At 39.6% G+C, this 26,695-nt stretch overlaps 1 protein-coding gene across 1 annotated transcript; it reads right to left on the minus strand.

Moving 5' to 3' along the window:
- Positions 1-231: 231 nt before the first annotated feature.
- ITM2A (integral membrane protein 2A) lies at positions 232-11,836 on the minus strand. The gene is given in 8 exon segments (XM_027535179.1): positions 232-423; positions 426-467; positions 617-767; positions 998-1,108; positions 1,821-1,886; positions 1,888-2,016; positions 4,052-4,183; positions 11,726-11,836. Coding segments are annotated over 8 exon segments (783 nt in total). The 3' UTR covers positions 232-382.
- Between the last annotated feature and the right edge of the window lie 14,859 nt (positions 11,837-26,695).

Here is a 26,695-nt window from a genome sequence, read left to right on the forward strand (position 1 = left end):
AATTTAAATATTTTAAATTTAAAACATACTCTACCATATGATTAAAGAGCTTACTTAGAAACACATATACATACAAAGGATGGAATTCATTGTCAGTGTTGTAGCTGACACATTCATGCTGCTTTCAGATATCTGAACCGCATAAATTCAAAAGAAAAAGGTAAGAATTATTTCATTATCATTTCAAAAAACTAGTAACACCTATTAAATTAAAAATTGGCAAAAGCTTGAAGTGGTTAGTAGGTTTTTTCCCCCTTTAAAAAATATAAGCCATAGAGTAAATGCATGAATAAATATCTTTAGTATCCCATACACTTTAATGTTGAAGTCATATAGTAAATCTCTGATCCTATTACTAAATATGCTCATTTCTTGTTGCCTTTTATTCTTGACAAATGTTGGTCTCAACAATAAGTTTGTTGGGTGTCTAATCTTCCAGCACTTATCAATGGCATGTTTGTTGAAACCTGTGAGGAAATGCACAAAGAAAAGGGCTTTTTCATTTTTGTGTAAATAAAAATATATCTAAATTTGCTCTCTACTTTCTCTGTATTCCATCCCTACTCTCTTTCACTGTCTCAATAATATAGGGTGAAGGAGGGAATAAATTGCCTACCCAGCAACAGGTCCCTTCTGTGAAGATGGAAGGACTTGAGTTTGTTGCAAAGTTGGTAAATAAATATGCCAAGGTTACTAACATCACGAATCTCTTCTACAGCAACCAGATCTTCATGAACCACCTAAGTGTGAAGCAGGTATTTGCCACTCTAAATTTTTTTTTTAAAGCCTGAAATGAGAAACTCTTAAAACCACTATTTAAATTCTCACCTATAGCAGATACACTTTTAATATAGACTTTGCTTTTAGAACAGTTTTAAGCTCATGAAATATTTTTTATTTGAAAATTATTTCAGTGAAATGGAATGTTTTGGCTCAAATTAATTTTTAAAACGTGGAAGCAATATTATTTGGAAGAGTTGACATCCAAAATACATACTGCCAGTTTGCCAAAGAGCTCAACCAGATTCTTTGGAGGCATAACAATGGAGGTATTTAGGGGCATCAGACAGCAGTTCCCTAGCAGCAAGTCCAGATAAGCAATCATGCCCTGTTGGGGAGGGGAAAATGTTAGGTATGATTTCAGTTCAGTTCAGTAGCTCAGTTATGTCCAACTCTTTGTGACCCCATGAATCCCAGCACGCCAGGCCTTCCTGTCCATCACCAACTCCCGGAGTTCCCTCAAACTCATGTCCATCGAGTCGGTGATGCCATCCAGCCATCTCAGCCTCTGTCATCCCCTTCTTCTCCTGCCCCCAATCCCTTCCAGCATCAGTCTTTTCCAATGAGTCAACTCTTCGCATGAGGTGGCCCAAGTACTGGACTTTCAGCTTTAGCATCATTCCTTCCAAAGAAATCCCAGGGCTGATCTCCTTCAGAATGGACTGGTTGGATCTCCTTGCAGTCCAAGGGACTCTCAAGAGTCTTCTCCAACACCACAGTTCAAAAACATTAATTCTTCGGCTCTCAGCTTTCTTCACAGTCCAACCATAGCCTTGAATAGACGGACCTTTGTTGACAAAGTAATGTCTCTGTTTTTCAATATGCTATCTAGGTATGATTTAGAGAGTATCAATGCTGCAGATTTTTCAACTACCATTAGAACAAGCATCTACAACCTTTCAAAATCAATTAATGTATATTCAATAGCAAAAGAATGAAAAAGGCTCTGCTGTAAGAAGTTACATTTATCAACATATTTAATATCAATAAATTCAAGGAAAAAAGAAATTCAGAAATATCTGTAAGAATGAGAAACACACCTTTTTGAAGTCATGAATTGCTGCAGGGTCACTATCAAAGAATCTGGGGACAGGCACATCAATGATTTGCAATGTTGTCATCCTCACGAATGTCAGCCTCTTCCATCACAGGCAGAAAGTAGGGTTCCTCTCCTTGGAGGGAATTTGCAGGAGCCTCAGAATCAAAGAAGCACATTTCTCCATGGTAGAAGGTACTCTAAAAGACAAAAGCTGACAATCAAAACTTTCTAAAACTTACTACCTTAACATTTAAACCATTTCTCAAGCTCAAATCAGTTTGTTGTACCAGTTATCAAGCTGAGGATTGTTGATTACAGTCATCACCATGAAGACAAATCAATTTTATACTGAAAGGTAATTTGAAAACTTTCCCTAAACTGTTTCTCTGGTGACCATCACAGAATTATTTGTTTCCACTAAATACATAACAGTGCAAAGAAATAGAGAAAAACAACAGAATGGGAAAGACTAGGGATCTCTTCAAGAAAATCAGAGATACCAAAGGAATATTTCATGCAAAGATGAGCTTGATAAAGGACAGAAATGTTATGGACCTAACAGAAGAAGAATTTATTAAGAAGGGATGGAAAGAATACACAGAAGAACTGTACAAAAAAAGATCTTCATGACCCAGATAATCACGATGGTGTGATCACTGGCCTAGAGCCAGAGATCCTGGAATGTGAAGTCAAGTGGGCCTTAGAAAGCATCACTACGAACAAAGCTAGTGGAGGTGATGGAATTCCAGTTGAGCTATTCCAAATCCTGAAAGATGATGCTGTGAAAGTGCTGCACTCAATATGCCAGCTAATTTGGAAAACACAGAAGTGGCCACAGGACTGGAAAAGGTCAATTTTCATTCCAATCCCAAAGAAAGGCAATGCCAAAGAATGCTCAAACTACCACACAATTGCACTCATCTCACACGCTAGTAAAATAATGCTCAAAATTCTCCAAGCCAGGCTTCAGCAATATGTGAACCGAGAACTTCCTGATGTTCAAGCTGGTTTTAGAAACGGCAGAGGAACCAGAGATCAAACTGCCAACATCCGCTGGATCATGGAAAAAGCAACAGGGTTCCAGAAAAACATCTATTTTTGCTTTATTGACTATGTCAAAGCCTTTGACGGTGTGGACCACAATAAACTGTGGAAAATACTGAAAGAGATGGGAATACCAGACCACCTGACCTGCCTCTTAAGAAATTTGTATGCAGGTCAGGAAGCAACAGTTAGAACTGGACATGGAACAACAGACTGGTTCCAAATAGGAAAAGGAGTTCGTCAAGGCTGGATATTGTCACCCTGTTTATTTAACTTATATGCAGAGTACATCATGAGAAATGCTGGACTGGAAGAAACACAAGCTGGAATCAAGATTGCCAGGAGAAATATCAATAACCTCAGATATGCAGATGACACCACCCTTACGGCAGAAAGTGAAGAGGAACTGAAAAGCCTCTTGATGAAAGTGAAAGAGGAGAGTGAAAAAGTTGGCTTAAAGCTTCAGAAAACGAAGATCATGGCATCCGGTCCCACCACTTCATGAGAAATAGATGGGGAAACAGTGGAAACAGTGTCAGACTTTATTTTTCTGGGCTCCAGAATCACTACAGATGGTGACTGCAGCCATGAAATTAAAAGACGCTTACTCCTTGGAAGAAAAGTTATGACTAACCTAGATAGCATATTCAAATCAGAGACATCACTTTGCCAACAAAGGTTCGTCTAGTCAAGGCTATGGTTTTTCCTGTGGTCATGTATGGATGTGAGAGTTGGACTGTGAAGAAGGCTGTTCACTGAAGAATTGGTGCTTTTGAACTGTGGTGTTGGAGAAGACTTTTGAGAGTCCCTTGGACTTCAAGCATACCCAACCAGTCCATTCTGAAGGAGATCAGCCCTGGGATTTCTTTGGAAGGAATGATGCTAAAGCTGAAAGTCCAGTAGTTTGGCCACCTCATGCGAAGAGTTGACTCACTGGAAAAGACTCTGATGCTGGGAGGGATTGGGGGCAGGAGGAGAAGGGAACGACAGAGTATGAGATGGCTGGATGGTATCACTGACTTGATGGATGTGAGTCTCAGTGAACTCCGGGAATTAGTGATGGACAGGGAGGCCTGGCGTGCTGCGATTCATGGGGTTACAAAGAATCGGACACGACTGAGCGACTGATCTGATCTGAAATACGTAACAATTAGTAATCCAAAAGATAATAACTTTCATTAATATTACCTTCAGCATGAAGTACTTGTAAATACAGGCTCCACCAACAATAAGTCCTGCCAAGATGAATGAAAGGCCTCAGAGAGTAAGCATACATCTCCCAGAGGAACCTGCTTTTTCCTTGGTGGCAACTCAGAGTTCCTATGTATTCAAAAGCAAAATTAGAAACAAACAAACAAAGAAAACAAATTGTGCTTTTAGACACATAGTTGCTTTTGTATACATTTTACTGCCTTTGAAACCCAAGATATTTTAGATATATGTTAAGTCACCCTAGCCTAAAAATCATTTCAAGACACTTCTTGATGTTTAAAAATGTGAACATCTCCAATTTATAATAACCTTTTTTTCTGGCATTTTCAAATTCAAATATAAAGTTATTTCAAAGTATATACTTCTAAAATCAGCTGAAAATAACCATGCATTTATGCAATGTTTTCGTCTTTAATTAAATGGAACCCATTACTTTCTGGACTTGTACAGTGATATAATCACTAACTTTCTGGAATACAGTAGTTTCTTTAGTGTTTTTTGTATATCAACTTATTTGCCAAATTAAAAGTGAATTAACAACCTTTGGTTTATTAAATGATTTTTAATAAGCTGTTTTTTGAAAATTAACTTCTATAGGAAGAAAGGAGTTCTATAAAGTAGGCATGTACCATTTCCCCCTATTTTAGAAATTAAAATATTGAAGACTAAATTTATTTCATAACTCTTTTTTAATTGGGGAATAATTGCTTTACAATGTGTTTACCTTGCTTTCCAATGTTTGGTTTCTGCCATATGACAATGTGAATCAGCCATAAATATACATATGTCTTTTCCCTCTCGAACCTTCTTCCCACTCCCATCCTATCCCACCCCTCTTTGTTGTCACAGAGCACCAGGCTGAGCTCCCTGTTTTATACAGCAACTTTCTACTAATTTTAATGAGAAATTGGGCTTCCTAATGTCATCCAATATTATATGGCTGATTATTGCTTTTAATAAAATAACATTTTTTTATGTTCTGGGCAAAACACTAGATTTAAAGTACATTGATACTTAGGAACAAAGCTGTGTGTGTAAAAGTGACTATAAAATTTTGTTAAATTTATCATTTGTTTGGGCTTCCCAGATAGAGCTAGTGGTAAAGAACTCTCCTGCTGATGGATGAGGTTCTATCTCTGGGCTGAGAAGAGATCCCTAGAGGAGGGCCTGGCAACCCACTCCAGTATTCTTGCCTAGAGAATCCCATGGACAGAGGAGCTTGGAGGACTACAGTCCAAGGGGTTCCAAAAAGTTGACAGGACTGAAGCAACTTAGCATGCATGCATAATTTGTTTAGTAACTGGAACAAAAGAATCCAAAGCAAACAAGCAACCAATTAACTTTGTACTCTTCTCAGGGCAGTGGACCAAGGGGCCCTTCAGTTCAATTCTTTAAAGTCACAATGTCCTAAGCAGCAATATTAGTGAAGGGTAGAATGAATAAAGTCAGCAAATTTATTCTCTGATAATCATTCAAATTGGTATGTAAATAGAATTGTTTTAGTCTTTCAGGCCATTAGCTCTTTTTCATAACTACTTAATGCTAATTAAACTTTAATTAATTTGGTGAAAACAAATGTATGGATTCTAAGGAGAGGCAATCATTTCATAAACTGTTTAAAATTTATTTACCTTTAAAATTAAAAGAAATTTAGTATTCACATTTTCTTAGCTACATTTATTTATTTTCAAGCCCTCTATTAATACTTTATAAGCCTTGAAGGCTTTCTATGTCATAAACATTTTCAGAAATTTAGATTATTTTTATTAAAAAATAGCCTTAGATAAATACTACAAATATTATCAATTATGATTGTGAATACCTGTAACCTAGAGCTACAGGCTTAGAAATTATATTTTAGATGATTAAACTGAGGTCCAGAAAAATGAAGTGACATATTCACAAGTCAGAAAAATGACTTACTTTGAAATTCCCAAAGGAATTTATTTTTTTCTTTTCACTGAGATCTGAGAAGAGAAATCTGCACTTCAATTTTATTTCTCCCTTCAATATTTTAGGAATTTTATTACTAAGCAAGATTTAAGTACTATAGTGCCCATTTCATAAACTTTCCCACCATAGTAAGTAAGATATGGAAACAATCTTATTGCCCATGGATGGAAGAATGGACTAGGAATCAGGATTTTGTTTTCATTTAAATTTGCAAGACTTTGGTGTGGTGGGAGTTGTCACCACAGTTCATTTCCCTCTGAACATTTTTTTAAAGTCATTGTACACAACCTCTGACATACTATTCTGTCATGTTCAATTTCCTATGAACTTATCAGTACCTCACAATACAATGTGTCAAATATTATTGAATCAGTGAATCAGTGTTTTACAGTGGCCAAATCAGGATCCTGTGGGAATTTCATCACTTAATAAAGAAATATAATCACAGTGTGCATGCTAAATTTTGTTTATTCTACATAACACCACAGGCTTAGTAGACATATTGCTTGCATATTAACTGAATTCAATAAATCATGAAGTTTGTGGTGATGAGGGGGAAAAAAGATTATTTTGTGACAATATTTAGCTGCTGGCATCCAATTAGACCTCCCCAAAAAATCTGGCCATTTTTCTCCTTACAAAGTAAGTAGGACAGTTACATATTTGACCTTCTATTATTTACAAAAAAATCCTCAACAATACAAGGTGGGTGGTTTTGAGTTCTGAAATGTGCAATAAACAACAGCTAGTTTGATTGCTGGGTTAATTATTGAAAGTTTCCCTGATAAAAATTCTGCAAAGGCTCATTAGCATTTCAAATTGTGTGCATAATCAGTTTTACTACATGGATTCTCATTTTTTTTTTTTTAAGGTCTTTTGAAATCTCCACTATAAATGCAAAAGACTTTATAGAGAGAACAAGCAAATTGGGGCAGGTCTGTAAGCTCCAATACTGCACAGATTTTATAGAACAATAAAAATATATATCACTGTACGTTTTAACATTGAAATTTTACCAGGGGGAATAACGAATAGTTTACAAACACTGAAAACATGCTAGATGCTTAAAGGAAATAGAAAATGGAATAAATAGACAATGGCTATCATTTTCAGGGGAGAAACTCCCCCAGTTACTGGCAATACTAGAAGATTAGATTACAAGGTCAGACCTGTTTCAGATCTTTCTATGGGAGAGGGTGAGCAGAGGGGCTACTGCTCAAAAAGGAAGTACTGACGGGCATGCCATAGCGCAGGCGGCTGCGACCGGTGCGCCATAGCACAGGTAGCTGCGACGCCATAGCACGGCCGAGAGGAGCCACCCCAAATCTGAGGTCAGAGGCGGCAGCCAGGAGGAGCAACACCATGCCCCCATGCCTGAGGCCAGGGGCGGTGTCTGGGAGGACCAACCCCACGTCCAAGGAGCAGTGGCTGCGCGGGCGCAGGAGGGCCTAGAGGAGCTATCCCACGTTGAAGGTCAGGAAGGGCGGCGGTGAGGAGATACCCCTCGTCCAAGGTAAGAAGCAATGGCTGCACTTTGCTGGAGCAGCCGTGAAGAGATACCCAAATGCTCAAGGTAAGAGAAACCCAAGTAAGATGGTAGGTGTTGCAAGAGGGTATCAGAGGGCAAACACACTGAAACCATACTCACAGAAAACTAGTCAATCTCATCACACTAGGACCACAAACTTGTCTAACTCAATGAAACTAAGCCATGCCCGTGGGGCAACCCAAGACGGGCGGGTCATGGTGGAGAGATTTGACAGAATCTGGTCCACTGGAGAAGGGAATGGCAAACCACTTCAGTATTATTTCCTTGAGAACACCATGAACAGTATGAAAAGGCAAAATGATAGGATACTGAAAGAGAAACTCCCGAGGTCAGTAGGTGCCCAATATGCTACTGGAGATCAGTGGAGAAATAACTCCAGAAAGAAGGAAGGGATGGAGCCAAAGCAAAAAGAATACCCAGCTGTGGATGTGACTGGTGATAGAAGCAAGGTCCTATGCTGTAAAGAGCAATATTGCATAGGAACTTGGTCTATGAATCAAGGCAAATTAGAAGTGGTCAAACAAGAGATGGCAAGAGTGAATGTCGACATTCTAGGAATCAGCAAACTGAAATGGACTGGAATGGGTGAATTTAACTCAGATGACCATTATATCTACTACTGCAGGCAGGAATCCCTCAGAAGAAGTGGAGTGGCCATCATGGTCAAAAAAAGAGTCTGAAATGCAGTACTTGGATGCAATCTCAAAAACGAAAGAATGATCTTTATTTGTTTCCAAGGCAAACCATTCAATATCACAGTAATACAAGTCTATGCCCCAACCAGTAATGCTGAAGAAGCTGAAGTTGAATGGTTCTATGAAGACCTACAAGACCTTTTAGAACTAACACCCAAAAAAGATGTCCTTTTCATTACAGGGGACTGGAATACAAAAGTAGGAAGTCAAGAAACACCTGGAGTAACAGGCAAATTTGGCCTTGGAATACAGAATGAAGCAGGGCAAAGACTAATAGAGCTTTGCCAAGAAAATGCACTGGTCATAACAAACACCCTCTTCCAACAATACAAGAGAAGACGTTATACATGGACATCACCAGATGGTCAACACTGAAATCAGATTGATTATATTCTTTGCAGGCACAGATGGAAAAGCTCTATACAGTCAACAAAAAGACGACCAGGAGCTGGCTGTGGCTCAGACCATGAACTCCTCATTGCCAAATTCAGACTTAAACTGAATAAAGTAGGGAAAACCACTAGACCATTCAGGTATGACCTAAATCAAATCCCTTATGATTATACAGTGGAAGTGAGAAATAGATTTAAGGGCCTAGATCTGATAGATAGAGTGCCTGATGAACTATGGAATGAGGTTCGTGACATTGTACAGAAGACAGGGATCAAGCCATCCCCATGGAAAGAAATGCAAAAAAGCAAAATGGCTGTCTGGGGAGGCCTTACAAATAGCTGTAAAAAGAAGAGAAGTGAAAAGCAAAGTAGAAAAGGAAAGATATAAATATCTGAATGCAGAGTTCCAAAGAATAGCAAGAAGAGATAAGAAAGCCTTCTTCAGTGATCAATGCAAAGAAGTAGAGGAAAACAACAGAATGGGAAAGACAAGGGATCTCTTCAAGAAAATCAGAGATACCAAAGGAACATTTCATGCAAAGATGAGCTCGATAAAGGACAGAAATGGTATGGACCTAACAGAAGAAGAAGATATTAAGAAGCGGTGGCAAGAATACACAGAAGAACTGTACAAAAAATATCTTCAAGACCCAGATAATCACGATGGTGTGATCACTGGCCGAGAGCCAGAGATCCTGGAATGTGAAGTCAAGTGGGCCTTAGAAAGCATCACTACGAACAAAGCTGGTGGAGGTGATGGAATTCCAGTTGAGCTATTCCAAATCCTGAAAGATGATACTGTGAAAGTGCTGCACTCAATATGCCAGCAAATTTGGAAAACTCAGCAGTGGCCACAGGACTGGAAAAGGTCAGTTTTCATTCCAATCCCAAAGAAAGGCAATGCCAAAGAATGCTCAAACTGTTGTGCAATTGCACTCATCTCACACGCTGGTTAAGTAATGCTCAAAATTCCCCAAGCCAGGCTTTAGCAATATGTGAACCGTGAACTTCCTGATGTTCAAGCTGGTTTTAGAAAAGGCAGAGGAACCAGAGATCAAATTGCCAACATCCGCTGGATCATGGAAAAAGCAACCGAGTTCCAGAAAAACATCTATTTATGCTTTATTGACTATGCCAAAGCCGTTGACTGTGTGGATCACAATAAACTGTGGAAAATTCTGAAAGACATGGGAATACCAGACCACCTGATCTGCCTCTTGAGAAATTTGTATGCTGGTCAGGAAGCAACAGTTAGAACTGGACATGGAACAACAGACTGGTTCCAAATATGAAAAGGAGTTCGTCAAGGCTGCATATTGTCACTCTGTTTATTTAACTTATACGCAGAGTACATCATGAGAAATGCTGGACTGGAAGAATCACAAACTAGAATCAAGATTGCTGGGAGAAATATCAATAACCTCAGATATGCAGATGACACCACCCTTATGGCAGAAAGTGAAGAGGAACTCAAAAGCCTCTTGATGAAAGTGAAATTGGAGAGTGAAAAAGTTGGCTTAAAGCTCAACTTTCAGAAAATGAAGATCATGGCATCCGGTCCCACCAGTTCATGGGAAATAGATGGGGAAACAGTGTCAGACTTTATTTTTCTGGGCTCCAGAATCACTACAGATGGTGACTGCAACCATGAAATTAAAAGATGCTTACTCCTTGAAAGAAAAGTTATGACCAACCTAGACAGCATATTCAAAAGCAGAGACATTACTTTGCCAACAAAGGTTCATCTAGTCAAGGTTATGGTTTTTCCTGTGGTCATGTATGGATGTGAGAGTTGGACTGTGAAGAAGGCTGAGCACCGAAGAATTGATGCTTTTGAACTGTGGTGTTGGAGAAGACTCTTGAGAGTCCCTTGGACTGCAAGGAGATGCAACCAGTCCATTCTGAAGGATATCAGCCCTGGGATTGGGATGATGCTGAAGCTGAAACTCCAGTACTTTGGCCACCTCATGGGAAGAGTTGACTCTTTGGAAAAGACTCTTCTGCCGGGAGGGATTGGGGGCAGGATGAGAAGGGGATGACAGAGGATGAAATGGCTGGATGGCATCACTGACTTGATGGATGTGAGTCTGAATGAACTTCGGGAGTTGGTGATGGACAGAGAGGCCTGGCGTGTTGTGATTCCTGGGGTTGCAAAGAGTCAGACACGACTGAGCGACTGATCTGATCTGATCTGTACTAGAAAAGAAAAAAGAGATAGAGAGAAAAACAAAAACCCTCAAAATTTCTTCTACAGAAGAAGAATATTTCCTTCAGGAAATGCCACTATGAAAACACAAGGGTTTTGCAGTAAGAGGGCACAGTATGCAGGCTCAAATTGTAATTAAGACCAACTTCAGTTATAACAGTTGCTTTACCAAAGGAGAAGGTGGCTGCAAAAGCTTAAGGCCACTTATGGCCACCTATGGCCAAGGAGAAACTGAAAATATACACCAATTGGAGGGGGGAGGGGGAAGACAGACAGACACTTTCCCCAATCTTTACCACAGCCAATCAAAGCTGCCCCCTTCCTACTTCCACAGGCACTCAGCCATCCTAGAAAGATTTAAATTCCTAGAACTTCATACACGTCAAAAAGGAAGAAGAGTTAAATCTTGTGTCCTTGCTCATTCTGCATATCCACTCCACCCCCTGTGGAAAATGTGTGCCCTTGGAGTTAACTGGGTGACTTGCCCTCCTCGTTGTTCCCTAGCCACCCACATGTCCCCCTGGAGAAGGTGACATCTGGTTCTAGGACTTCTCCTAAAACTCCTTCCAACATTCCTTGGCGATGTACAACGTAATCTGGGAACCCCGCGCAAAGCGCTGAGATGCTAGGGGACTTGCGGGCACCACAAGTGGAAGATGCTGCAGATAGACAGAATGGGGGAGACTGGCAAAGCCAACGTAGAGCACAGGGAGCACGGCCAGGGAACACAGGAACTGCAGAGTAGTTTTTTTTTTTTTTTTCCTTTTCTACCTTTCTTCTTCCTTCTCCACAAACCACTCCCACCCTGCCTTCCTGACAGTAGCAGGTAATCAGGGGAAGAGTAGGGATTGCTACCTTGCAGGTCTAGATCTGAGCTTGGACCGTGCGGCTTGTAAGGGCCTCCACGTCTTGCTGCGCCTCCTATTTTTGGACTGCTGTGGGTGTGTTGAAAGCAGTTTTCACCATGGTGAATCTTCGGACTGCGCGATAAGGGACTGCTGGAATCAGATTTCTGGGCTGCAGTTTGGAGGAGGAGAAGATAGCACTAGCCCTAGCAGCACCTTCTTTCTCCTATTCTGCTTTTACATTGCTAGGAGCCCAGGTCTGGGTATACTTGAGACACAGTCTCAAGCTGGGTGGGAGATCATGGGTGGGCTTAGGGAAGGGCCGAGCAAGGACAAGGAGGGGGTCCAAATGCTGGAATGGAAGTGGGAGTTGCCAGTGGTAGAAAATAAATGGGGTGGAGCCGATGGCCTGAGACTCAGAACTCCTTACCTGAACTTCACGTGTGCTCCCACATATCTCTCTGCTCCGTCAGATAAGAGCAAGACTGGAAGGAAGCATGCTGTGTCCTGTCTTTTTGTCTCTGTCCAGGCCACAATAGCACCTGACCCTGATTATAGTTTCTTAAAAGTGGACCTGGCCTCCCACAGCACCAGGAACTGTAACTTGGCACCATTTCAAGCTTCCTCCTCTCTGCACCCACCCAGAACCTGAAAGCACAGTTCCAGGACTGTTCTGTAACTTTACAATGATACATCCCCTTTAAAGAACACTCAGAGCATGTTTGGAGTTACTTGGTTCATTCTTTCAATACATTTTTCCATTACTTGACATTTAAAAAAAATTTAATTTCCTATCCCAGAGCAATCCTAAATCAGAAATACAGGACACCTACCTCCTCAAATCCCGTTTTGCAGGTAAGACATGAGGAAACACCCAGGAATGTAGAAAGTTCATAGAAAATCTCAGAAATAATCCAGATCTTTTAATCTCCCAGGCCAGGGAATCAAGACCAGCACAAAACTTGTTTCTTTTCAGCTACCATCTGTGAAATCCATAGGGAGAAAAGCAGGGGTGTGTGTGTGTAGCTATGTGTTTAGGGAGGTAGAAATGTGGGTGGAGGATAGAAAATCTAGCCAGATGCTAACCCAGATCTAGTGAGGAGAAAATAATCTCAAAGGGACTGAGTTAGAAATCATCAACAGATTTACACATGCTGTTTCTTAACAGTCAGTTCTCCATTTGGTGACAATAATACAGAACCTCAGTGTATGAAATTCATGTTGTGGAAGTTGGTGACTCAGATAGTAGTGGTAAAGGGTTTATAAATATTTCTGCTGCCAGAGACAGAGGGATCTGTTTTTGTGAATGTAATAGCACTTAAAAAAAAATCCAACTTATGCTACAGAATCCCCCTTCTACTCATATACTTATTAAAATGACTTGAATGTATTGAGAGTCACCACCCCTCTGTACAAGAAATTCTGGGTTGGAGTTTTTCTCACTGAGGTTTCTTTGACTCTAAAGTGCATAGCCTGTCTCCACTGTGGGAACTTTGTGAAAACAGCCTTCGTTTTTTTTTTTTTTTTTTTTTTGTTTTTTTTTAATAGGCTACAGATGGGAAGGTAGATGGAGGGGAACAGTGGGAAGCCTGTGCCTTACACAGGGCCAGATGTATGAGTTTGCTTAGAAATATCAGTGTCTTATGTTATTTTATTTATTCTTTCCTAAGTGTGACCATTATAAGTTAACATTTTTGAGACAATCTTTAGTGTAGGCTGAGGAAATATCAATTTCCTAAGATGTTTCTTTTGCAGTTACTTACTGTTTGTCATCACATTTGTGACAACTCAGCCTAGGGTCTGTCTTATTCTGGCCCTGTGATCCATACCACATAGATTGTTGAACCAATGGTTGCTCTGATACATCTGTATACCAAGTGCAATGTTCTGGATGAGATAGTAATGTATTATTTTAGTCTATCTTCCCTGGAAAATGGTCATGTAGAGAGGGCAAAGATTATTTCTATTTTTCAAATGGATAGACTCAAATTCTCATGACAACCAATGAAGTATATGATTAATTGCTGGATTTATGACATTGAGAAAATCACCTCATCTCCTTGGATCTCACTTTATTCTCAGTAGAATGGTAAAATATTTTCTTCCTGCTGCTGTGAGGATCATTTAGGATAATGCAGGAGGAAACATAATATAAATTATGAAAAGGATAGAAGAGGGAGATGGTTGGTTATGCTACAATTCTTATTTTAGTATATAATATAGTCATGTTTCACAGTTATAATCTATTTTATTTTTATCCTTCAACTATTCTTTAGCTTCTAGAGCTGCTTAAGCTCCAACAGTCTTTGAGTATAGATCATCTTGGAAAAGGTCAGACTTCTAGGAATAGTCACATAAATCAGCATTTAACTTTTCTGTTGAATTTTGAAAACTTGGGCCATCTTCTGTTTGTTTAAGCCACACTGCCTTTTAGGAATAACACCCATACATCTCTAAGGGCCTTTGCTGTTATTGGACATAAGTGATGTAGGCATGGTCTCAAGTTAGCATATACTGCTGTTATCCAAGTTAGCAGATGTTGCTGTTATTCTTTCATTATAAATAAGTAATGCTTCTGTTAGAATCATAGGATAGCAATAACACACATCATTATTGTTCATTTATGAAAGGCAAAAACTTCCTGCATGTTTTTTTTTTTTTTATTTCAAATGTAACCTGACCCTTGCTTATTGGGCTGCAACCAGAAAAGTGAACATATTTCATCTAGCAAAAAATCAGTTAAGCTCTTTCTTGTACTTGTTCCTTCCCAGCAACAACTTCTTATTTTTCAGAATCAACTTCTCTCAGTTTCTTGTCTTTGGAAACCGTGGAGATCTGGCTGCTATATTGATTCCAACTAACATCTTTGTTGTTTTCTCTATTTTTGTTGAAGTATGGTTGATTTACAATGTTGTGTTAATTTCTGCTGTACATCAAAGTGACTCAGATATATACATATACACATTATTTTTTGTATTCTTTTCCATCATGGTTTATCCCAGGAGATTGGATATAGTTCCTTGTGCTATACAGTAGGATCTTGTGTTATCCATTCTAAATGTAATATTTTGCATCTATTAATCCTAAACTTCCAATCCATCACTCTCTCCCCTCCCCAAATGTCAGTGGGATGAATGTTCCAATCAAAAGATATGCAGCAGCATACTGGACAAAGAAACAAGAGCTTACAGTATACTGCATATAGGAGATCCACCTTGGGGCAAAGGACACACATACATTGGAAAGTGAGGGGATGGAAAAAGCCATATCATGCAAACTGAAAAGAAAAAGTGGGAGTTGCAATATTCATATCAGATAAAATAGACTTTAAAACAAAGGCCATAAAGATAAATAAAGAAGGTCACTGTATAATGGAAAAAAGATCAGGGCAAGAAGAGGATTTTACACTTGTCACTATATATTCACCTAATATAGGAGTGCCCAAATGCATAAAACAAATACCAGTACCTAACGTTGTTAACTATATCAGAATACACATCATTCAATCTATGAATGACTTCCATGTTCTCACATGACAAATAATGACTAAATTATTACAACTTGAACTGAATGGAACACAGCAAATAATTGAATGTCAAGCAACGTTGTCAACTCTCTTTGAATGACCCCAAATCCCCCCAAATCCAACTACACAAAGATAAGGTTACTAGTGGCATCTGTGATATTATTTAACTTGTTAATTCATTTATTTGTCCATCAAATATTTACCTTTACCAAGTGTCTACTGCCTTGTGCTGTAATCAGCCATGGGAATACAGGGGTGACCAAGCAGATACAATTTTGCCCTTGTAAAGCATACCACCATTGCACCCATGGAAATGCTATTTGTTGTGAGTTCTATAAATTTTGTAGTGGGAGTTGGTCCTGAGCTGTGGAGTTCAGTTCAGTTCAGTTCAGCCCCTCAGTCGTGTCTGACTCTTTGTGACCCCATGAATCACAGCACGCCAGGCCTCACTGTCGATCAGCAACTCCCAGAGTTCACACAAATTCATGTGCATTGAGTTGGTGATGCCATCTAGCCATCTGATCCTCTGTCTCCCCCTTCTCCTCCTGCCCCCAATCCCTCCCAGCATCAGGGTCTTTTCCAATGTGTCAGCTCTTTGCATGAGGTGGCCAAAGTACTGGAGTTTCAGCCTCAGCATCAGTCCTTCCAATGAACAACCAGGACTGGTCACCTTTAGGAAGGACTGGTTGGATATTGCAGTCCAAGGGACTCACAAGAGTCTTCTCCAACACCACAGTTCAAAAGCATCAGTTGTTCAGTGTTCAGCTTTCTTCACAGTCCAACTCTCACACCCATACATGATCACCGGAAAAACCATACCCTTGGCTACATGGACCTTTGTTGGCAAAGTAATGTTTCTGCTTTTTAATATGCTGTCCAGGTTGGTGGTAACTTTCCTTCCAAGGAGTAAGCGTCTTTTAATTTCATGGCTGCAATCACCAACTGCAGTGATTTTTGAGCCCCCAAAAATAAAGTCAGCCACTGTTTTCCCATCTATTTCACATGAAGTGATGGGACCAGAAGCCATGATCTTTGTTTTCTGAATGTTGAGCTTTAAGCCAACTTTTTTTCACTGTCCACTTTCACTTTCATCAAGAGGCTTTTTAGTTTCTCTTCACTTTCTGCCATAAAGGTATTGTCATCTGCGTATCTGAGGTTATTGATATTTCTCCTGGCAATCTTGATTCCAGCTTGTGCTTCTTCCAGCCAAGTGTTTCTCATGATGTACTCTGCATAGAAGTTAAATAAGCAGGGTGACAATATACAGCCTTGACTTACTACTTTTGCAATTTGGAACCAGTCTGTGGTTCCATGTCCAGTTCTAATATGTTGCTTCCTGACCTGCATATAGGTTTCTCAAGAGGCAGGTCAGGTGGTCTGGTATCTCCATCTCTTTCAGAGTTTTCCACAGTTTATTGTGATCCACACAGTCAAATACTTTGGCATAGTCAATAAAGCAGAAAAAGATGTTTTTTCTGGAACTCTCTTGCTTTCTTTATGATCCAAAGGTAGTTTACAATTTGATCTCTGATTCCTCTGCCTTTCCTAAAATGAGCTTAAATATCTGGAAATAGGATATAGCAGTTCTGCAATCCAGCAGAGCACTTCCACCCACAGCTAGTGCTACCAAGAATGTTTAAATTCCAATCTCATTTACAATGATTTCAAGAACCCAGCATTCTATTTAGGAAAATTAATGTGACAGAAAGATGTGTATTGGGAAATGAGTTAGGAGGTACTCCTGTATTCCAAGTAGAGGAGCTGGAAAACATTGATTGCTGCAATATTGAAAGTAAATGGGCAACTTCCATAAATATTTAAGAACCATATTTTACAAAGTCTGGTGCTGGAGTGAATCATTTTAAGGTCAAAAAAATTAAAAAAAACTAGAAAATATAATTCTGTTTTGGATGATTGGGAATTCAAGATCTGGAAAATGGTGGTACTTTTGATAACAATACCAAACATTTGTTGGAAACATCAAATGCTAGATTTCTGTGCTAAGCACTTTAAATTGATAATGTTATTTAATCTTTACCACAATGCTGAGAGGTATTATTACATTTCCTATTTCATTAATGAAGAAGCTGAATTTCCAAGAAGTCAAACAACTTGCCCAAGGTTAAATTCTAACCCAGGTGATCTGATTTCAGTGATTATACTCAACCATTATATTGTGTTACTGCCACTAAAATAAATGAGACAATTAAGGAGGGGCTGGCTTGAAAGCAGAGAAAATAATTAGCATATTCTCTAGGGAAATGAAGCAAGAATCCCCTGCCCATACTTCAAACAGAGATTCCTGCCTAAGATTTTGTTGAGGACTAAAAACATTTGAAACCCTTGTGCAACTTTGCTAGCCATGGGTACATGGCTGTAGGCTACTCATTTAAAAGCATATATAGAAACAACTATGGGGCTTCCTTGGTAGCTCAGATGGTGAAGAATCTGCCTGGAAATCAAGAAACCTGGCTTTGATCCCTGGATCAGGAAGATCCCTTGGAGAAGGAAATGGTTACCCACTCCAGTATTCTTGCCTGGAGAATTCCATGGACAAATGATCTAGTGGGCCCCAGTCTGTGGAGTCTCAAAGAGTCAGACATGACTGAGAAACTAACATTTTCACTTCATTTTCACAGAGAGATCTGGTCAGCCACCTGCTGGAGTAGACTCATTTCTTGACTCCATTTAAGGTTACTTTGTAGGCTAGTAAGCTATGATAATGGGGGGAATGCAATGTTTTCTTACATATAAGAAATAAATTTCATCATCTCTTTGCATGATTTAGTCATAATTTGGGTTTAAGAGGAAAATGTGCTCCACCCTCATTTATAAAAGTCACTTTTCTTATTATTTAAGGCAACAGGAAAATCTAATGAAAACAATTGAATTTTCACACATCTAAGTTGTGTAAAAGTTCTTATCTCATTGCAGACTGTCTGTGGACTTTTAAAATAGTTAGAACCAATATCCAAACATGTCTTTTCTGATCAATCTTTACATAATTTCCAGTCCTGAATAATACAAGAGAGAAATTCAAGTTTAGCCCTAAGAATGCTTTTAAAAATGTCTAGTTGGTTCAGTGGCTGCATTACTTATTACTGAGTGATACTAAGATATCTTTGTGGCTTCAGAGTTATGTTCCTACTCAATGAAAGCACACTCATTTGCATTTGTATTAATGATTGTTAAACCGAATCTTATTTTTATTTTCGTATTTAGTTTTGTTGGTGGATCAACATATTCTGTTCCTAGTTTGTTCTTAAAGAACACAGAATCCCAGTTTGTTTTATGACACAAGATTTATCTTGATTGTTCTTGAAATACAACTTCACTTTTTATTCCATTTGACTAGCTTTTTTTTTTTTTTAAAGAAAACTTCAAGGTATTCATATTCCAAAGCCTTTACTTATACTAAATCATTGTGGTATATTGTTAATAATGAGAAAACATAACAAAGAACTGCTATAAATTAGACTATAATTAGGTCTCCTGCTGAGGTACAGGTGAGTAGTGGCCTGCTGGAGGGGCAGGGGCTCTGGGTGCAGCAGACCTGGGTGTGGCATGAGTCCTCTTGAAACGAGGTCAACGTTAACCCCACGTAGAGCCTCCAGAACTTACACAGGACTGGGGAAACAGACTCTTGGAGGGCACAAACAAAACCTTGTGCACAACAGGACCCAGGAGAAAGGAGCTGTGACCCTACAAGAGACTGGTCCAAACCTGCCTGTGAGTGTCCAGGAGTCTCCAGTGGAGCCACGGGTTGGCAGTGGCCTGCTTCAGGGTCAGGGGCACTGAGTCTGTCAGTGTGTGCATGGGACCTTTTGAAGGAGGTTTCCATTATCTTCATTCAGTTCAGTTCACTCACTCAGTCATGTTCGGCTCTTTGCGACCCCATGAATCACAGCACACCAGGCCACTCTGTCCATCACCAACTCCCAGAGGTCACTCAAACTCATGTCCATCGAGTTGGTGATGCCATCCAGCCATCTCATCCTCTGGCGTCCCCTTCTCCTCCTGCCCCCAATCCCTCCCAGCATCAGAGTCTTTTCCAATGAGTCAACTCTTTGCATGAGGTGGCCAAAGTATTGGAGTTTCGGCTTCAACATCAGTCCTTCCAAGGAACACCTAGGACTGATCTCCTTTAGGATGGACTTGTTGGATCTCCTTGCAGTCCAAGGGACTCGCAAGAGTCGTCTCCAACACTACAGTTGAAAACCATCAATTCTTCAGCACTCAGCTTTCTTCACAGTCCAACTCTCACATCCATACATGACTACTGGAAAAACCATAGCCTTGACTAGACAGACCTTTGTTGGCAAAGTAATATCTCTGCTTTTCAATATGCTATCTAGGTTGGTGGTAACTTTCCTTCCAAGGAGTAAGTGTCTTTTAATTTCATGGCTGCAATCACCATCTGCAGTGATGGTGGAGTCCCACAAAATAAAGTCTGACACTATTTCCACTGTTTCCCCATCTACTTCGCATGAAGTGATGGGACCAGATGCCATGATCTTAGTTTTCTGAATGTTGAGCTTTAAGCCAATTTTTTCACTGTCCTCTTTCACTTTCGTCAAGAGGCTTTTTAGTTCCTCTTCACTTTCTACCATAAGGGTGATGTCATCTGCATATCTGAGGTTATTGATATTTCTCCTGGCAATCTTGATTCCAGCTTGTGCTCCTTCCAGCCCAGCGTTTCTCATGATGTACTCTGCATATAAGTTAAATAAGCAGGATGACAATATACAGCCTTGACATACTCCTTTGCCTATTTGGAGCCATTCTGTTGTTCCATGTCCAGTTCTAACTGTTGCTTCCTGACCTACATACAGATTTCTCAAGAGGCAGGTCAGGTGGTCTGGTATTCCCATCTCTTTCAGAGTTTTCCACAGTTTATTGTGATCCACACAGTCAAAGGCTTTGGCATAGTCAATAAAACAGAAATAGATGTTTTTCTGGAACTCTCCTGCTTTTTCCATGATCCAGCGGATGTTGGCAATTTGATCTCTGGTTCCTCTTCATTACCTCCACCACAGTCGTGCCCACCAACAAAAAATGGCTTAAGATTTACTGAGCATGGCCCCGCCCATCAGAACAAGACCCAGATTCCTTCACAATAAGTCTCTCCCATCAGGAAGCTTCCACAAGCCTCTTATCTATCCAAGGGCAGACAGAAGGAAAATCAAAATCATACAAAACGAATCATACTGATCACATATACCACAGCCGTGTCTAACTCAGTGAAACTATGAGCCATGCTGTGTAAGGCCACCAAAGAGGGATGGATCATGTTGAGGGGTTCTGTCAAAATGTGGTCCCCTGAAAAAGGGAATGGCAAACCTCTTCAGTATTCTCACCTTGAGAAACCCATGAGCAGTACTAAAAGGCAAAAAGATTTGACACTGAAAGATAAACTCCCCAGGTGTGTAGGTGCCCACCCAATATGCTACTGGAGAAGAGTGGAGAAATAACTCCAGAAAGAATGAAGAGTGCAGCTAAAGCAAAATCCACACCCAGTTGTGGATGTGACTGGTGATGGAAGTAAAGTCTGATGCTGTAAAGAACAATATTGCATAGGAACCTGGGATGTTAGGTTGGGATGTTAGGTTCATGAACCAAGGTAAATTGGAAGCGGTCTAACAGGAGATGGCAAGAGTAAACATCAACATTTTGGGAATCAGTGAATTAAAGTGGATTGGAATGGGCAAATTTATCTCAGATGACCATTATACCTACTACTGTGGGCAAGAATCCCTTAAAAGAAATGGCATAGCCCTCATAGTAAAAAAGAGAGTCCAAAATGCAGTACTTGGGTGCAATCTCAAAACAACAGAATGATCTCAGTTCGTTTCCAAGGCAAACCATTCAATATCACATTAATCCAAGTCTATGTCCCAATCAGTAATGATGAAGAAGCTGAAATTGAACAGTTCTATGAAGACCTACAAGACCTTCTAGAATTAATAACCTCAAAAGGTATCATACTCATTACTGGGGACTGGAATGCAAAAGTAAAAAGTCAAGTGATACCTGGAGTAACAGGTAAATTTGGCCTTGGAGTGCAAAATGGACCAAAGCAAAGTCTAACAGAGTTTTTCCAAGAGAACACACTGGTCATAGCAGACACCTTCTTCCAACAACACAAGAGAATACTCTACACATGGGTATCACCAGATGGTCAATACTGAAATCAGATTGATTATATTTTTTGCAGACAAAGATGGAGAAGCTCTATACAGTCAGCAAAAACAAGACCAGGAGTTGACTGTGGCTCAGATCATGAACCCCCTAATGCCAAATTCAGACTTAGATTGAAGAAAGTAGGGAAAACCACTAGACCATTCAAGTACGACCTAAATCAAAGCCCTAATGATTATACAGTGGAACTGACAAATAGATTTAAGGGACTAGATCTGATAGACAGAGTGCCTGATGAACTATGGACGAAAGTTCATGACATTATACAGAAGACAGGGAGCAAGACCAGCCCCAAGAAAAAGAAATGCATAAAAGTGAATGGCTGTCTGAGGAGGCCTTACAAATAGCTGAGAAAACAAGAGAAGCCAAAGACAAATGAGAAAAGGAAAAATATACCCATTTTAATGCAGAGTTCCAAAGAATAGCAAAGAGAGATAAGAAAGTCTTCCTCAGTGAGCAGTGTAAAGAAATAGAGGAAAACAATAGAATGGGAAAGACTAGAGATCTTTTCAAGAAAATTAGAGATATCAAGGGAATATTTCATGCAAATATGGGCACAATAAAGCACGGAAAATGAATAGACCTAACAGAAGAAGAAGATATTAAGAAGAGGTGGCAAGAATACACAGAAGAACTGTACAAAAAAAGATCTTCACAACCCAGATAACCATGATGGTGTGATCACTCACCTTGAGCCTGACGTCCTGGAATGTGAAGTCAAGTGGGCCTTAGGAAGTATCACTATGAACAAAACTAGTGGAGGTGATGCAATTCCAGTGGAGCTACTAAAAATCCTGAAAGATGATGCTGTGAAAGTGATGCACTCAATATGCCACCAAATTTGGAAAACTCAGCAGTGGCCACAGAACTGGAAAAGGTCAGTTTTCGTTCCAATCCCAAAGAAAGGCAATGCCAAAGAATGTTTAAACTACTGCAGAATTGCACTCGTCTCACATGCTAGCAAAATAACGCTCAAAATTCTCCATGCCAGACTTCAACATGGAGAACCATGAACCATGAACTTCCAGATGTTCAAGCTGGATTTAGAAAAGCCAGAGGAACCAGAGACCAAATTTCCAACTGCCCTTGGATCACAAGAAAGCAAGAGAGTTACAGAGAAACATCTAATTTTGTATTATTGACTACGCCAAAGCCTTTGTGTGGATCACAACAGACTGTGGAAAATTCTTCAAGACATGGGAATATCAGACCACCTGACCTGCCTCCTGAGAAATCGGCATGCAGGTCAAGAAGCAGCAGTTAGAATTGCACTTGGAACAACAGTTCAGTTCAGTTCAGTTCAGTCGCTCAGTCGTGTCTGACTCTTTGAAACTCCATGAATTGCAGCATGCCAGGCCTCCCTGTCCATCACCATCTCCTGGAGTTCACTCAAACAGCCATCCAATCCTCTGTCGTCCCCTTTTTCTCCTGCCCCCAATCCCTCCCAGCATCAGAGTCTTTTCCAATGAGTCAACTCTTCACATGAGGTGGCCAAAGTACTGGACTTTCAGCTTTAGCATCATTCCTTCCAAAGAACACCCAGGGCTGATCTCCTTTAGAATGGACAGACTGGTTCCAAATAGGAAAAGGAGTACATCAAGGCTGTATATTGTCACCCTTTTTATTTAACTTATATGTGGAGTACATCCTGCGAAATGCCAGGTTGGATGAAACACAAGTTGGAATCAAGATTGCCAGGAGAAATATCAATAACCTCAGATTTGTAGATGACATCGTGCTCATGGCAGAAAGCGAAGAAGAACGACTGAGTCTCTTGATGAAAGGGAAAGAGGACAGTGAAAAAAAGTTGGCTTAAATCTCAACATTCAGAAAAATAAGATCAAGGCATCTAGTCCCATCATTTCATGGCAAATAGATGGGGAAACAACAGAAACAGTTGACAGACTTAATCTTGGGGGGCTCCAAAATCACTGCAGAAGGAGACTGAAGCCATGAAATTAAAAGATGCTTGCTTTTTGGTTGAAAAGCTATGGCCAATCTAGACCATATATTAAAAAGCAGAGACATTACTTTGGCAACAAAGGTCCATATACTCAAAGCTATCATTTTTGCAGTAGTCATATATGAATGTGAGAGTTGGATTATAAAGAAAGCTGAACACTGAAGAATTGATGATTTTGAACTGTGGTGTTGGAGGAGAATCTTCAGAGTACCTTGGGCTGCAAGAAGATCAAACCAGTCAATCCTAAATTAAATCAGTCCTGAATATTCATTGGAAAGATGGATGCTGAAGCTGAAACTCTAATACTTTGGCCACCTGATGGAAAGAAGTGACTCATTGGAAAAGACCCTGATTCTGGGAAAAATTGAAAACAGGAGGAGAAGGGGATTACAGAGGATGAGATGATTGGATGGCATCACCAACTTGATGAACATGAGTTTGAGCAAGCTCCAGGAGATGGTTATGGACAGGGAAGCCTGATGTGCTGCAGTCCATGGGGTCGCAAAGAGTCAGAGATGACTGAGCAACTGAACCGAACTGAACTGAACTAGGTCAGTGTCACAGTTAGTCCTAACAAATGAAGTCAGATCATTACTGGAAAATCTGGTTGACAATATTCTAACCCAAGCTCAAGGTGTGTAAAAAGTGTTGTTTACACTTTAGTGTGGGTGCCATGTTTCTGTACTAGTTCAAAAAGGAAGTTTTGCATAAAGAAAGAATATAGTGTGTGACACATCAGTTACACTTCCTGACTTTCAAGTTATGAGAATTATCTTTTCAGAACTTGTTTTCTGTTTTAACAACTGAAATTCGTAATTGCCTCTACCACATTGAGAAGAAGTCTACATGAAAATATTGTCCACACAGCCTGGGAAGGAAGGGTTTATATCCCTATCTTCTGCTTGTGTTGTAGCTAACTCAGAATAACTGGCTTCTTTCTCATATTTGGAATTGGAATTTTAAATTTAAAACATTCTACTAAATGAAGCAAACTAAAATACTGCCATTTATAAATAGAAATAGACAATTATATAAGTGCTAACATTTGTTATGAATAAGGAGACTCTTTTCTTTCATCCACTGTGATTTTATCCCTTGACCTTTAAGCTTTAAAAAGACCTTTTATTTACAAGAACTGTGACATGCTTAATTCTCCACTTCTGTAAACCTTGCAAGGTAGCGAAAAAGCATCCCATTCTGGAGTACTCTTATCCAATTTCCCTTTCAGTACCTTTTGGGGTTGGAAATTGTAGTTGATTGGCAGTGGTATCTTATTTGGTGTTTTATTTGTGAAGACCTTGAGAATAAATCAGTCCTCAATCAATGGCAAGAATTGTTGTTGAACAACAGTTAGGCATGCATAGAAAAGAAAATGCATGTATGTTTAGAAGTAACCCAGAAATGAATTCACTCAGAAGGCTAAAAAATCCTATGGGACTGTGAACATGAATGAGGAAGTGATAACTAAGAAGAACATCCAAAAAATACTGTGATGAATGTGCTGAGACTGTGACCAGAATATGATTGTCACCCAAAGCAATTTCTTCAAAGACGATTCTGTAAGAAAAACATTTGAATTCCAAATGGGCATCCAAATACAGGTAGAAATCTCTTCTCAGAAATTCAAAGTAAAGATAATTATAATTGTTTTTTAAATTCAAAGAAGCCAAAAGGTCTCCTAACAAATCAACCTAAGCACATGATCTGTTGTCTCTGTGCGTCTGTGTGTGTTTTAGTGAACATACTCTCTTGAGGCTAGTTTCTCCAAATCACATTACTGTCTTAGGCATTCAAATAAGTTTTACTTGGAATCCTCCACAACATATCTACATATTTTGTGTATTGGTGGTGTACAGAATAAGATAGTCAAATTCTTCTAATCACACACTGTACCTTAATCTAGAACAATATTGGCATTGCTCTTATTTCTTAGTCCTTATTAGTATCTTCATTTTTGTGTTTTCTATGTATAGTGGTGAAATTCCATAGTGGCTCAGAAGTAAAAAATCCTGCCAATGAAAGAGTTGAGGGTCTGATTCCTGGGTCAGGAAGATCTCCTGGAGAAGGAAACGGCAACCCATGGCAAGAATACAGAGAAGAACTGTACAAAAAGGTCTTAATGACCTGGATACCCATTATGGTGTGGTTACTCACCTAGAGCCAGACATCCTGGAGTGGGAAGTCAAGTGTGCCTTAGAAAGCATTTCTACAAACAAAGCCAGTGGAAGTGAAGGAATTCTAGTTGACCTATTTTGGATCCTAAAAGATAATGGTCTTAAAGTGTTGTACTCAATATGCCAGCAAATTGGGAAAACTCAGCAGTGGCCACAGGACTGGAAGAGTCAGTTTTAATTCCAATGCTAAAGAAAGGCAAGGCCAAAGAATGTTCAAACTGTTGTACAATTGTGCTCATTTCACATGCTAACAAGATAGTTTTCAAAATCCAGTTCTGTCTCTGTATATATACCCATTAGAATTCCCACATGGAAATTTCTCCTTCAGAGATGGTTCCAGTAGATGCTCATGTGATTCCACTTGTATACATGTATTTTTAAAACTTGATGAGACAATGCTTGATGTATAGTGCACCTTGACTTGGAACCATGCAGCACCCTCAAGAAGTCTTATGCGTAGCATCTCCTTAGTGGTAAGTACACAGCAGAAATCTGTTCACTACTTAAGTCTCACTTCCTCCATCGTGCTTTCCTGGAGCAAAGTTCTCACATTCTTTGACCTCCACCAGCACTAATTTTGTATAAATCCTTTCTCCTGTTTTTTCATGCCACAGTGTGTGATTGTATTTCATCTCCCTAACTATCCCATGTTTCTAAAAGGGAGAGGCTGTGTTCCATGTTTTGTATCTTCACAGTGTCCAGCATGAGTCTGAACAAATACCTAGTCCGTTTTCAAACCAGACTTACTGATTATGTTAGTTGTTGACAATTGCTTCTCTTTGGGAAGAAAGAGGGAGAAAACAGGTAGAAAATTAAGAGGGCTTTATACTTCCTATACTGTCTCATACTTTCAATCTACCAATGAGCAAATCTACAGTGATATTCTTTTACATGTCCAACTCTGCACTACCGAAGAAATATAAGAAATACCAAGAATGCTATCTTTTATAAAGACTTTTAAATGCTTCTGCAATAGAAAAGTAAATTTTTTGTATATAGAGTCTTAGCTTTATGTCCCTTTTTTCATTTGATCCTACAAAAAGATTGATATTCATCATGGCAGAGCTTAACAACCCTGTCCTATCCTTCCCCTCTTTTTTTTTTTTTTTTTGTCTTTTG

Source organism: Bos indicus x Bos taurus, chromosome X, assembly GCF_003369695.1.
Source record: "Bos indicus x Bos taurus breed Angus x Brahman F1 hybrid chromosome X, Bos_hybrid_MaternalHap_v2.0, whole genome shotgun sequence".
Taxonomy (NCBI): Eukaryota; Metazoa; Chordata; class Mammalia; order Artiodactyla; family Bovidae; genus Bos; species Bos indicus x Bos taurus.